This window comes from Stereum hirsutum (genome assembly GCF_000264905.1).
Source record: "Stereum hirsutum FP-91666 SS1 unplaced genomic scaffold STEHIscaffold_9, whole genome shotgun sequence".
Taxonomy (NCBI): Eukaryota; Fungi; Basidiomycota; class Agaricomycetes; order Russulales; family Stereaceae; genus Stereum; species Stereum hirsutum.
Genome location: NW_006763139.1, coordinates 1,695,049 through 1,709,287, shown reverse-complemented (window position 1 = coordinate 1,709,287; position 14,239 = coordinate 1,695,049). Strand labels below are relative to the sequence as shown.

Genomic DNA, 14,239 nt, shown 5'->3' with positions numbered 1-14,239 from the left:
AACGATCATCTTCACGTCAGGTGATAACGGTTGGTCAGAGCCTACAGCCAGCTTAGACGAGCTTAGACGTCTGCTCTGATGCCTGCGTGATCTCAGTCATCGACCTCTTCTCAAAAGGGTGACCTGTATTGACGCTGAGTCCGAGTAACCAGCCACAGTAGAGCACGAGGAGCCAAGCAGGTCACATACCCTCTAGCCTCTAGGACAGGTGGCGTCAGAGCCTAGATGAAACTTTACAACAAGACATAAGACCTATCGCCGCTGACAGTAGCGAAGAAGATGACAACAAGAAGGAAAAGAGCGGGGAATAATGGCGGAGTGTGGCCCGGAAGTAGCCGTGACGTGTCCGAGTTGGCGTCGCGCGTCGAAAAACAAACCATGCCGCTCCGGCCTACCCTACGGTTCCGGCGCTGACGTTGCCCCACGTTTACCGGTTGGAGGACGACGGTGATCGTTTCGTTTACCGTTTCTTTTGTGAGTAAGGGCCCTTGTTGTTGCCTTGACACGCCATTGACTTCAATTGTCTCATAACTGCACAGCTTACGCTTTGTTTCCCTAGTTCATAGCGTATTCAAGGCTCTGTAAGCCTTTAAGAAGCTTTGGCGGGCGTACAGGATTAATTAGGACTCGCCCCGCACGACTACCGTGACTCCATCTCATATCGCTGATATCGCTCGCTCAGTTCTTTTCACTCATCTTGTTCCCGGACTGAATCCATGTCGCCCTCTACTCGAGCTCGCTCATCCGCTCCTACGACACCCACTACTGGCAGAATAAATAATCAGCTTCCTACGCCTGGGAGTAGTTCTCGGAAATCCCACCAATGTCGCACTTGTGGCCGCCCCAGAGTCGGTCAGTTGATCCCTTATTGCCAACCCGTTATCGGCGCTGAACATAATAATACAGGTCATCCTCGCTCGGGTTGCCCCTACGGCGACTCTCCCTCCTCTGCTCGTAGGGCAGAAGGCCGAGCACCCGATTTGACGGCAGCCCTCAGCTCACTGTCGATCGATAATTTCGCAGAGGCCAAGAGTTCTACCTCTCGCCGTCGATCTAAGCCCATTGAGGCCAGTCAAGCAAGTCTTGCCTCTCTTGACGCCGAATCGAAGGAGATCCTAAACGGTCTCTTCCAGCAGCAGCCCACACAGCAGACGGGCGGAGACACCGAGAGTGACTCCGATGGCGGCGAACATTCTCCCTTGCGCAAATGGCGCCAAGGCGTTTCTACGCCGCTGAAGAGCAAGCGAGAGGAGATCATGCCCGGCACTCTTCTCACTCCGCATTCCACCATCCTAGCCACTGAACCCTCATCCTCCCAGGAAGATCCTTATCATGGGGCGAAGACGGATGTGGAAGATGAGGATTGCATGCCGACGCCACAGAATAGTCAACGGCTCATTCGCTCGCTCAGCGTCGAAGAGCGTGCCGCCTTTCTCGATGGACTGGCGGAGATTTCCAGAGCACCACCCGCCACGGTTTACATCGTGCCTCTGGTTGATATTCCGATAATGCAGGCTAGCGCTAGGAAGGTCGGCTTCTGCACGCGTGCGGTGCCGCCTATTGAGGGATCGAAGGAGGATGAAGCATTGTTCATCATTGGGAGGGACGAAGCAGCCGTGGAGAGGTTACGTACCGAGTTAGCGAAGGATGTCAAGAAGAAGGGTAGGGTGAGTGCGGTCCAGTTGGCTGGGGGTGCCATGATGGGTGCCGTAGCGACGTTTGGCACCTTGGCTTTTTCTTGAGTGTATTGTCTTGTTGATCTGCATCCCGGTTGTTGTTTTCGGCTTATCCTGTACACGTTCTCGGGATTGGACATTGTTTGTACCATACTCATTTTTTGTTGAGATCTTTTGCACATACACATATGTACATATATAAATCGTCATACTTAGCTCGAATCGTGGAGTGAGCAGTGTCCGCGCGATGGTGTCTTTGTTCTCCTTACGTACTCATTGTGTGCACTGTCTGGGATTTGAGGCGGATCCACGGCGAACTTCGAGTTACGACTACAATTCGAGCGTGACTTATGATGGCGACTCGGCGCCGAATTGGCTTTCGAGGGTCATTCTGGGTTATTCCGGGTATCGAGGTCTCCTACAGCCTGGACAACTACAGTGTACAGCCATACTACTTTCCGCAGACTATATTTCCACTCTGGCCTTGTAAAACCGTCTCTACTGAGCTCACCTTCCACACTACAGGTGACATTGACTGACTGAGCGTATGGATCGCCCTGAACAAGACAGAGAGGGTGGCGATGATTTACCCACCTATGACGATCTCGCAGAGCAGAATGGTCCCAATTCAAGGTGAATATCACACCCGCAGCCGACATTCATGCCGTCTCATCTTCTCAGACGCTCACACGTACTCACTTGTCAACTCGTAGGTTTGGACGATGGAGAGGCTGGATAGAAAAACGGTGCGTCCTGTTGATCCTGCGCTTTTGTGTTGTTACTCATTGTCTGCAGAGCGGCTGAGAGGTACGCAGATGTCACTCCAGAGGACCTCCATCGTAGGAGGCAGCGAGGTTGGGGGAACCAAAACGTGCGTCCAGTCTCATTCCATGTTCTTGGACCCTTCATCATGGACCATACCCTTCTCTCTTCAGACAGCCCAACCAGCGCAAGACATCCAAGGGCTGAACATACCCATCATCCTCAACCAACCACCCACACCCACACCCTCATCATCCCAGCCCGGCCCTTTTCTTCAACTTCAGACAGACTTCAACGTCCCAGTTCCATTACCTAGTCCCCCACTCTATCCCGACGAAGATGATGAGCCACATCCACTGGTCGGACAGCCTCTAGCACCCACCCACCTGACATTCAACGAAATCGGCTCACGGTTTCTCCCTCATACGACCTCCCCTATACGAACATTACTTCCTTTACTAGGCGACAAACTCTTATTGATAGGTCATGATGACGGTCTCTCAGTCCTCAACATGTTCCCCCAAGAGTGGTCAGACACAGGTCTTCGGACCAAAGGACCGAGCGAAGCGGAAGCTCATCGCATCTGGGACGGTGAAGGGTACGTGGCATTTTAGAACTGCCTCGCTTGACTGTGGACTCTCATGCATTTTCGATATTTGCAAATTGTAGGGTTTACCAGATGTCTATCCTCGAGGTGGAGGATACGGGAGAAAGTACACCGCAAGGCGTCCTTCTGGCGCTAGTTGGCCCTGAGCCAGAGAATGAACAGGAGTCTGTGCGCACGCTGCGCATGTACAACCTGGCTAGTATCATCAGTTTAGCGAAATGGACAATCTCGCAGAAGGTGTGTCCGTAGTACACTTGGGACCATATGAGATATTCCGAACTCACCGGCGTTAAGGGCGCAAGGCCTGTAGACCTGCGACGCCCAGCGACGTGGCACCCCCAACAAACCCCTCCGAAGAAGCATAGACCTCAGAGTAGCTTAGCCAAGGGTTTGAAGTCCCTCATGGTGGAAGGATCCGCACATAACCGCGAAAGTCAACTCGAGCCCTCATCGTCGTACCAGAAGATGCTATCACCTACTTCACCCAAACGTCCTTCTCTACCGAAACGGGCAAGCTCCAGTGATTCGGGTTGGGATGTCGTCGACGACCTTCCACTGCGTTGGGCCACCGATTATGTACCGCTGGCATCGGCTAGTTCTCGACTCATCAATACTTCTGTGCTATCGTATGCACTGTGGCGAGATGACCGGACTGCTCGAGGTGGCGCCCTTTTGGCAGTGGCGACAAAGTCTAGTATCCTACTGTACGAATCTCCGAAGGGAGAACGAGCATTCCGATTTGTCAAGGTATAAAATGCCAAATTTCTAGTCAGGCTAATACTAAGATTCTACCTGTTTACTTCACAGGACTTTTATACGCCACTGACACCGCGAAATATCACATTCATACTACAAAATGCACCAGATACCATCTCCCGCAGCCCCTCAGACGTCACCGGCACCTCGAAATATTCCTCAAACCAACACGGCCATGCTCGAACATCCTCGTCTAGCACCACCCTCGGTCGCCACCGACGAAACTCCAATTCCCAACGCGCCTTCGTATTCGGAAACCAACTCACCCTGTTCGTCCTCTTCGAGAAGAAAGCGGGCATGATACGGCTCGCAGACTCTGCCGTAGGCGAAGTCGAGCTCTGCGACCCCGGCGCTGCGATGTCGAGGGATGCCCTCTCCTTGGCACCGTCGACAAGTTCTTCATCAAATCGACGAAACAGGTCCTCATTCGATGGGTTCGGATTCACGAAGGAGATCAAAGGTCTTTGGAGTCCACCCTCGCGTGCGGACCTTCCGCTCGCACCAAATCGATACGACGTCAATCAGCCGGTCTATTTCCTCACTCGAGGAAAGAAAACACATATCCTTCCTTGTCCCCTCCCCACCAACCTCCAAACCGTCCCTCCTCTCAAAGTGCTCACCTGGAATTCACCTCCGACGTACGTCAGCCATCGCGTTATGCAGCCAGAGACAAGAGGGGGAAGTCCATGCCTTCAGCTCATCGCGTTCGGCGAGGACGGTCTGGAAGTCCAGGAGACCTCGCTATCTTTCCTTTCGGATCGAAAGGAGAAGGGCCGTGCGGAGGAACCTTTACGTTCGCAGACAGATTTCGGAGGGGATATGGGATATCTCTGTGCTGGGGGATTGTGGCACCGCCCGTATGACGCACCGCTCACTCGTTCCTACTCTACGAGTAGCTATACCTCCACGGTCTCGTGGGACAGCATGGACACGGAGGAGCTCATGGCCAGGATCCAAGGCGAGCAAGGCATTTACGGCTGGCAGCGGAAAGGCTTGGAGGATTGGAGGGTGTTCTGGGTAGGAGGGTCAGGAGCAGAGAACACGCCGGGAGGCTCGGACTGATTTATTCTTACATTCATCTGACTCGCTATGGACTTATATTCAGATTTGTACGACGACGAAGACTGAACATTATGTGTAGTACTGATACAGATTTGCGAGCAGCGCTGTGAGGATTAACCTACTATTTGGACTCGCACGGACACTGACGCGGGATAGGATGGGGGAAGTGAGGATTCAGATACTACGGAAGATGATGAGTCCGATTGTCCGAGCGACGTGATATGCAGAAAAGTATCTCAATGTCGCGTTGCTGAATCCATAAAATAAGCAGAGAGCAGTCGAACGGATAGCAGAAGAATAAGCACACAAAACTGCAACTGAGTAAAGATGTACAGTAACAGCGACAACGGTCCGTAACGAGAGGCTCATGAAGGAGCATTGTCTTTACCACGAACGACGACGAATGATCTCCCAGGTGTCGGAGTTGCACCACTCGAAGGACCGGCATCGCCGCCACTTCCACTAGCACCCGCCATTCTCCCCAACGGCTGTGATGCTCTACGAGCCCTCACCACCGTGAACGATCGCCCTTGGCCCCCCTCCGGCTCATCATCCTCAAAGACAGGTACGTCTGACGGACGGTTATCGTCTCCCTCGCTATGGCGCCGTGGTTTGCGAAGCTGGAACCAATGTTTCTTCTTCGGAGCCTCAGAGAAATCGTCGTCGACGTCGAGGAGACCAACTTCTGGATGGAGGGATTGGCGACGCGGTGCGGGAAGTTGAGGAGGCTGCGTGCTCAAAGGACTGCTCCGTATGGACAGAGCAGCAACATCCTCAATGATTGCAGATTGCGACTTCTTGCGTATGTGGGGTGGTATGGCGCCTGGTGGAAAGACGCTTGGACGTTCGGCAGTTGATCTCGGCAACGATGCGGCCAAGGAGTCGTTGGAGATGTGTGGTGCGGTTCGATTAGAGTCCGCCGAAGGGAAAGCGAGCGTAGAACCCGAGGCGATTGCGTACGGAGAGTCATAGTGTGCTCGTCCACCTCCGACGCGGGAGAAGCCCGATTTCGTAGCAGGAGGTGTGCTTGCAGGACTTTCGACCGTGTTGTACCCTGGTCGAGGGAACGGTTGCCACGCGCCCATAATGTACCCGTTCTCATCGTCACTCTCTTCTTTGTACGGACGAAGGGCATGCTCCGGACGGAGAACAGACGGAGGTCCTGATGGGGTCGGGGTGATGTCCTTCACAGTCGCTGGACGTGAGAGGGAGTAAGATCCTGATTGGGGTGCGTCGGAGTTCTTGTAGCGATGTTTACGAGGTCGCCGTTTCCTGTCCCCGCAACACCCGACAAGCCCACAAGCCCCGAGGAGACCTGCGTCGACGGCATGTCTACTTCGATCGAATCTAACGCCTCCGAAGATACGTACGAGCGCCTCGATGACCTTGAGGATGAGCATGAGCACGAATGCGAGGTAGATTAACGCCAAGATGAATAGAATGGCGTAGGCCACCCATTGGCCTGCTTCATTACCAATCGAGACCTACGGGGAAAGACGTAAGGCGACACGTGTGGGGCTGGAAGCAAGATGAACTTACTGTCGGGGTGAGAATGACCAGTAGGACCGCAATGACTATCCTCGCCACACAGAACAAGAAGCTGATCAAGCCCATACTTGCTCCATGTCCCCAGGGTAACCAAATACTCGTCACAAGCGACGAGACCACCTCGATAACCAGGATGACGATGGCTTGCGCCGTACCGCTTTTTTGTCCACAACCAATTGTGATGCCAAACGCAAGGCTGGTGGCGAAAAACAGGCACGCAAAAAGCTGCGAACCATGTCGATAAAGGTTATAGAGAGGGCCTAACGATAACAGGGTCCATGTCTCGTCATAGAGTTTGTTGGTTGGTGTCATGAACAGGCGTATAATGAGGATAAGTGGGATCAAGACGGAAAAGACTGCGAAGGATATGGCCGCCAGAGCTACGGATACCGTCGTGGCGTGGGCTTGACCTAATGAAAACTGGTAGCAGGAAAATATGGTGATGGGAAGATGGAAGAGCATGAGAATCCGAACAAGGTTGCCGCTCAACACGCTGAAATGGAAAGAACTGAAGTCGGGTCGCAATTTACCCCAGTGCTTCCGTGTGGTCGCAGGGAAACGATTGGTGGAACGGAGGAGGAAATGAGAGTTGTGGGAGCGTTCTTCGTCTAAAGGTTGAGCGGAGACCGCATCCAGCATATCCTTGCTGCCCGTGGAATACCGTCTGGCGGGAAGATTCGGGCCCTGACGGCGACCTCCAATGGTCTTGTCCAACGCCGTTGCAATCGAGTCTAAGGCCCATATCAGGAATGCTAATGCTATGGTTCCTCCGGCAATGCAAAGGAACAGTGACATGCAAATCCCAAAGAGATCTTGCGGACGAACACCGATCGTGTAGGCAAAGGATGAAAGGCCATCGGTGGCGTTCGAAGGTAACGTGAAAAGTGTGTTGGGAACACTGGCGTTGAGGTAAAGAGGGGATGTCTCATCGTTGATTTGGTCGGAGAAATTTGAAGGCGGCTCGAAGGGAGGCGCAAAGACAGGATTCCAATGCTCTTGCTCGCCGTCTTTGCCTTGCGTGAAAGTGATGTCTGGGAAAGGCCGATCAATTTCGCTGAACCATGTATTAAAAGGTGTGTGGCCCACTGAAGGAAAGAGTAGACCAGGCTGTTTGCGAGAGCAAAGGATCTGAATTGAATGAATGAGTGAGAGGCTGCAACTATAGGAGGTTGTGCATAGGGGCTTACATGCAAAATTGGGCCACTGAACGGCCACCATCGACAAGGCCGTGCACCATTGAGAATGAAAGAATATATCTCTCATGGAAGGTGTTGCTATAATACAATGAGTAATATGGGCAGATGAACGAGAGAATTGGACGTACAGAACCGAATGAGGGCCGGTGACTTTGCGAGCCCTTCGCCGCTAATTGCACTGGCCAGGACAAACCCAGCATTTTCCAAGCTGGAAAGAAATCCACGACCTGACCAACCCGCTCTACGACCCCATGCCGAGCTTATGCGAGCCACACCAACTAATATCCAGTAAGCAACGGCAAGTGCGACGGTTGACCACAGAATGATTCGGGCATGTCCGTACACAGAATTAACGGTGCCTGGGTCAAGAGGAGTGGTGTCGAGATCAATACAGAAAATCTCCTGTGTGTTGGGGTCGACTGCGCGCAATCGTGTCTGGAGTGTCGTTAACTCGTGGCTGGAATGTAATGGCACGTAAGACGACAAGGCGAAGGCGCCCGGTGCAATGGGACAATAGTTTGTTGTGTTGTCAAGCGATGGAAGTGGAGAGGCTGGTCGGATGGAGTCGCAAAGATAGGTGTTATTGTTCCATATGCTGAAAGTGAGCATTTCCGAGGAAGTGAAGAGGGTCGCTACACATTTGTTCAGCAATAGAAGACTAAAGGAGGCGTAAGAGCGGCGCACCCAAGTCCAGACTTCCTTGAATAGTGCCGACAATTTCCTGTGTTGTCTCTCCGATGACAGTGAAGTTGAGATGTCTGCCCAAGGATTCTGTAGTAAGAATCTGCGCATAAACCGTGGAAATATCGAGCTTGAGAGAGTCATTGCCGGAGAAGCAGTCATCGAAAGTCACTGAGACAGGCTCTGCAGACGTAAAAACGACAAAGTAAAGAGCCAGCAAGAGCGAGAAGGGGAGAGACATAATGAAGGGAAGCCTGTTGGTGGGTGCCATGGTGAGCGCGCCAGCTCTTGAATGGGGGGCGGAAGGTGGCCGACGTCGTCAGGAGCAGTGAAGACGGTCGTGTGAAGCTCTGTGAAGCGCAAGTGAGAACGTCGCGGATGCCACGAGGCTGTTGTTGGTCTCGAGTGCCCGGGTGGCACCCCTTGCCCCTTGCCTCCTCCATTCTCCTCAGCGTGCGGCTGCCTCGTCTCTGCGTCTACTCACTGTGCTCAAAAATGAACATACCCTGCTATCTACTATTTCAGGCCCTATGTCACTAGTATTTGTCAGTCTTCGCCTCATGTTTCTCTCTACCTCGCATTAACACAGCCGGCGAACTGTCTCCGCAAGCCTGAAGGCTAACTTTGCTTGCTATATGCTACCACATCGACGTTCGATATGTTATTTTCACCTCTGCATCCGACTGGGCCGAGGAGAACGTAGATCAGGCCCTTCATACTTGTGTCATGACTGTAGCATATATGCTTGCCTTGCAATCTTGAGATTTCGGCCTCCGGTCGAAGTTAGAGTGGTACGCTCTCCCGCTCGTACCCTCTCACTCTGTATGTCCCATTGCCTTGGGCCACGCTAATATGGTTAACGACGTGCATTCATGTTGTGGCAATGGATACCCCGCCACATAGCGCTGATGAATCGGCCGACTCTGGTGGAAAGCTCAGCGCTGAGCGTTTCTCAGCCCTTTCTCCCCTAGTCTTTCGGGGCTGCAATGACATACCGGCCGTGCCCTGGACACAAGGTCCTCAGAGGTCCTAGGCTGCGTCGAGAGCTCAACAGCATCAAGCCAACCCACTGTTCTACCGTGCTCCACTAGTTTCATTGCTAGAGCTCTCCTTGTTACTTGGCCTTCGTCCTTCTCTTCCTACTCCCACACTCGACTTCTCTGTCTTCGGGAGAAGCATGCAATTGTGTTTTGCTTGTTCAGGGTCAAGCTTCAATCAGGCCAAATTAGGACTTCTCATGAGCCATGACTCGCACATAAGCAGGCCATGGCGAGAAACCTCGGGATGCATGGGAATAAGGACGGTCCATACGTACTTCTCCCCGTGCTTGTCAAGTTATACTTTTTTGGCTCACAGTCTATAAGTTTCGGTTCCGTCTAGGTTTGGCCTCGCTATCACAGGCTACCATCCGTCATTTTTGACACTATTCCATCCATGTAGGCTGTGCCTTGTCGAAAAACTCGTCGTTGGGACCATGTATGGAGACGTCATGTGTTCTGCGGCTTCGCCTGCCTCGAGCTCTTCTTTGCCCATGTCAGGGTTCAACGTTCAACACTCAACGTTCAACGGGCTTTATCTTCGGTTCGGGATCCATATGCGTCACTAGCGTTGCATGCTCGCTCGTGGCTATCTTCTAGCATGAACGCGCTGATGATGATTGGTCCCACTGTTCCGGCCCTTCCGTTGCATATACTATTTCCTCGTGCATCTTGTGCCTACAAGAACTATCTGCATATGGAAATTCCATTGTGAGTTCTCCTTGTCCCTCACGGAGATTCCGGAGAAGTCGGCATAGAGCTCTGACTAGGCCAGTCGGGGAAGTGGCAACTTCGGGAAGAATAATAAGAACTTGTTCATATTCGAAGCTCTACGGACGAAGGACGATATGCTATATACAATTCGAGGCATTTCTGCTCTCTCACTCAGTCTGCTTCTGTACGACTCGGCAGTGGGTGATTCGGACGGCTTTGTGGCAGTCTCTGGCTCGATTCGGACTCCCGGATCGAATCATCTCATATTCTCATATCTCGTGTTCTCGTTTGCGTTATAATTGGTATAAGTACAAGCTCTCCGGGCTTCTTTGTTCAGCAGGAGGTTCTTCGAATTCGTCTTCTTCTAACGCACTTCTTGGATGCTTTGATAGCTCGCACGTTTGTATTCTTGGACACGGACCCCATCCCCAAGTCGAATCCGCCCAACGATATCGCCTCTCCGAGCACCCTTTGTAGTTCCCAAGCTACTCCTTTCGTACGCGGTACGCCTCTACATACCACGGGGAATCCGGGTATCAAGAGCATCGCCATCCCATTGGCAGATGCGATGGTACTTGTCTCGCGATTGGCTCTTTGGGTTATCTTAATTACATACCCATCCAAAAACCACTCCGTAATTCACATCGCTAAAACAGCCATCGTCGATGACGGGCGAATCGCGATTGCGACCGTGTACTGATCAACTCATAATATGCAGTGCAGTACTTATCGTGGACAGACATGGGCCCGACAATGAGGATCGCAAAGCCACGAGCTCTCACGACGGCGTTGGTTTCCTTTCCTCGCTCGGAGGACCGTCAGCGTCCGTCAGAATGTCAACACATTGAAGATACCCCCGAGGAGTTATCGCCACGCACTCACTGCCGCATCGACGAAGATCTCTCACTGTCATATAACGAGATGGATGCTATGGCGGATGCGCTTTGAATGAGCAATCGTATCGTCACTTTACGATTCCCCGATGCCGATGTGGGGTGGAGATGTCGGTGTCGATGTCGATGGAGTCGGTGCAGGGTTGGGATCTGTGTTCTGTATTGTCTGCTTTATGTCTATGTCCGTCTCTGTTTTGTCGACATCGGCTCTCGGCGGGGATGCTAGCTCCAGTTTGTGCTCCTGCGACGTCAACGCGTCTGTGTACTTCCCCTGCGGACAACGGCTGTACAGTACATATCATGGCATGGCATGGAACTTACTTTAATATCCAGGGTCCTTTGCACACCTTATCGGACTCTCTGGAACTGAGATCGGAGCGATGCGGTCCACCACAGAAATCAACCAACGTTACAAAGAGATCGTTTCGTCCACGAGTCGAGTCCAGCCCATTCTGATATCGTCCTTGATGTTCTACACTACGCTACATACACCGAGTGGTTTATTCTCAGACCGTCGGCACGAACTTGTCCGTCTAAAGCCACCCGCCCTCAGCCAAGTACTGTCCAGAAAAACCCGGTCAATTTGCATGAACGATTCTAACGCTCTCGTCCTCCCCTAGCCATAAGTGCCAACAGTCTTCCCGCCGATCGTGTCTGTGTACCTCTCCGTGCACCTACGTGCCCTTCCGCAAAGTTCCCCGTTCAATTGCCATGGCTGCGGCTGTGCGGGGTAGATCAGAAGATGCGTGTCCGAATCTCCGTTGAATCCGTTCAGCCACAACCGCACTCGGCAGATCTTGCAACAGAACTCGGAAAGGCTTCGTGCGTGCGTGCCAACTTCCGTCAATAATTGCACCTCCTTGATGCGTTATTGGCGCCCTTGAAACGTTTTGCGATCTACATAGTAGCCAAATAGCCCAATACCGAAGGTAATCCACGAAGAAATACGAATGACAGCCCGGTGGTTGGCCGCGGTCACGGTGAAGCACACCGTAGAGGTCCTCATCGTCGTAGAAAGACAAACATCGTGAAGGTCTTCACACCCGTCCAATCGCCAAGAAAACCCAAACAATCTCTCATCGACATCCCTCCGATACCGCCTGAGGTCTGAGCTCGATATCGATATGTGACCCAGACGATCCCACAAGGACAACCTGCAGCCGAGTCGATTCTAATTTCTCGCCTCCGACGGACGGTTGACGGTTGTCGGTTGTCGGTTCAAGGCTGAGCACATTTCGCCTCCGGAGCCCATGGCCAGGCCGGCGGACTTTCCCGATTCCCGATTTCTTCGCCGGTGACGTATATTTATTTATGGCAACACGTGCTCGCAAAGCCTGCCGACCCACTTGCCGAACGTCGTCGAGTGTGCAAAAGGTCCTGTCAGTGTCACAAACCTCCATCTGTTTGCTTCCGCTTTGAAATTTAAACGCATTCATATTGCTGTACCTCACCGTCAGAATCCGACGGGCCGAGCATTTTTGTAAGTTGTAAGTACGGACCCACCCATACAAACCGGAATTATCCACAAGATGCAGTGTGGGCCGCATCCACATCCACACCCACACGTCGGCATCCACTTTGAGCGATATTTGAGCAATATCATGCTCGGCCAGGGTCGCGCAGAGTGAGATTCCGAGGTAATACAGGATCTGCAGTACACATGCATACTACATACAGTACCGACGTGCACGGACTCGTACGGTCAGGAGCATTGTCAGTGGGGATATAAAATGTAGCACCACTTCGTTGCCCCTTTAGACGAAAGGAAAGCAAGGAAAGGAGGAGACGGATCGGAGCTTGGCTCTTGACACGGAGTGTAACGTTCGTCCAGTTGAAATTTTGGTTTTGTTATTTTTATCACTTCCCCGCAAGGTCAGTCAAGCCACAAGGGAACGGTGGAACACGTGTGTCCGTTGTCGCTTTGTGGCGTCCTGCGGCCCTACCCATCTTCAAGCTTTAGATCCCGTCAGTGCAACGAACATCTGCATGAACGGATCTCTGCGCACATCGACTCATCCAACACTTCCAAATCCACAGATTCAGAATGATGACATTGACTCCGTAGCTATAGTATCAGAGTAGTGTCCAAACTTCTTCACTGTATGTTTAGCAAACATAGCAAGCCCATGATTCTCCGTGCGCAAGACCCATCGCAACACATGAAACCATCTCAAGTGGACCAAGGCACCGATACAGTAACAGTGTGCCGCAAAATTCAGAAGCACCCCCCGGTCCCCCACCACCCTTCGCCCACTTTAACCTTTCGACGTTCTCATGCGTGCAGCGTAACGTCCCATATGCCGAGAAGCGGAGGATGCCGCACACTCATCTATCATACTTGGCAGAATACGCACGAAAAAGACCCACCGGCCGACCGATCACACAACAACGCAAAACAGCGCAAAAAAACTCGAACTGAGCTGGGGGCGCATCAGGAAGAAGCACCTCTCTCGTCCTTCTGCTCTCGTTCTCGCCCTTCTGCTCTCGTCCTTCGCGCTCGTTTTGAATTCTCGATCGTCCAATCATCTCCCACTCCACGGTTTCAAACGTTCAGGACGCTCATGTGGACGAGAACGAGATTACTTTTAGCTGTAGCTGTTTTATTGTTGTGCCCTGGAACGAAAGTGGAACGGTTTGGATTCGGAAGATATGACGGGACAGAGCCTGAGGGATCGTGGAGTGATATGGAGAGCGAGTGGTACGATGAACGGGGACGGTGGACGATGGAACCTCTGTCGCGATCGGAGAGTATTGTATGGCAGGTACAGTAGACAGGCGAGAGGCAGGTGCCACTCGGATCCTCTTGACGGCCAGGAGCTCTAACGAGCGTCGAGCGGAGCACACGGACATTGTGGCTGGCACGGGGAGGATCCGTGAATCCTGAAAGCAACCATATGCTATTATGCAGTACTTAATGCCGTGGAGAAATAAATTGAATTTTTTTACATTGCATTACATTCGCGGTCAACTTGTCACGATCCAACAGATGGAACATGGCATCGAACGACGCGCACGGACCTTCCCTTCCATCCATGTCCATGAGTGCGTTCTGCGTCCTACGTTCTACGTTGTCGACGTTCCCAGATCGAGCTCGAAGAGTCGGACGACGGGCATTTCGCGCGTCCGCGTCGGGGGCGGGAACCTCCGTGGCGTTGTGTGCTTCTTCAATAGAGAAAAATTAGAGTTGTCGCTGTGTCGGTGCATAACTTCGAACGACTCGGAGAGCCTGTGTGCATCCTAATGTTCATTCCTGGACGGCACTGTGCGAACAACTCTATCGGTGCCTACATACGTACAGCGGGACGCT

At 52.4% G+C, this 14,239-nt stretch overlaps 4 protein-coding genes across 4 annotated transcripts; 2 read left to right on the top strand and 2 right to left on the bottom strand.

The window, feature by feature from the left end:
• Nucleotides 1-716: 716 nt before the first annotated feature.
• On the top strand, nucleotides 717-1,742 carry STEHIDRAFT_158326 (uncharacterized protein; the record flags this gene model as incomplete). The annotated part of the gene is made up of 2 exons (XM_007305626.1): nucleotides 717-852; nucleotides 907-1,742. The coding sequence occupies 2 exons, from the start codon at nucleotides 717-719 to the stop codon at nucleotides 1,740-1,742; spliced, it is 972 nt and encodes a 323-aa protein (XP_007305688.1).
• A 481-nt stretch (nucleotides 1,743-2,223) lies between these two features.
• STEHIDRAFT_158325 (uncharacterized protein) lies at nucleotides 2,224-4,863 on the top strand (the record flags this gene model as incomplete). The annotated part of the gene is made up of 7 exons (XM_007305625.1): nucleotides 2,224-2,309; nucleotides 2,390-2,422; nucleotides 2,472-2,547; nucleotides 2,612-3,036; nucleotides 3,108-3,282; nucleotides 3,340-3,792; nucleotides 3,853-4,863. The coding sequence occupies 7 exons, from the start codon at nucleotides 2,224-2,226 to the stop codon at nucleotides 4,861-4,863; spliced, it is 2,259 nt and encodes a 752-aa protein (XP_007305687.1).
• A 365-nt stretch (nucleotides 4,864-5,228) lies between these two features.
• Nucleotides 5,229-8,559, bottom strand: STEHIDRAFT_132220 (uncharacterized protein; the record flags this gene model as incomplete). Its single annotated transcript, XM_007305624.1, has 6 exons — nucleotides 5,229-6,347; nucleotides 6,403-7,442; nucleotides 7,498-7,539; nucleotides 7,599-7,685; nucleotides 7,736-8,239; nucleotides 8,292-8,559. 6 exons carry the CDS (start codon nucleotides 8,557-8,559, stop codon nucleotides 5,229-5,231), a joined length of 3,060 nt encoding a protein of 1,019 aa, XP_007305686.1.
• A 1,362-nt stretch (nucleotides 8,560-9,921) lies between these two features.
• STEHIDRAFT_112208 (uncharacterized protein) lies at nucleotides 9,922-12,368 on the bottom strand (the record flags this gene model as incomplete). The annotated part of the gene is made up of 8 exons (XM_007305623.1): nucleotides 9,922-10,155; nucleotides 10,413-10,550; nucleotides 10,656-10,735; nucleotides 10,947-10,981; nucleotides 11,013-11,216; nucleotides 11,254-11,409; nucleotides 11,611-11,933; nucleotides 12,030-12,368. The coding sequence occupies 8 exons, from the start codon at nucleotides 12,366-12,368 to the stop codon at nucleotides 9,922-9,924; spliced, it is 1,509 nt and encodes a 502-aa protein (XP_007305685.1).
• Nucleotides 12,369-14,239: the final 1,871 nt, after the last annotated feature.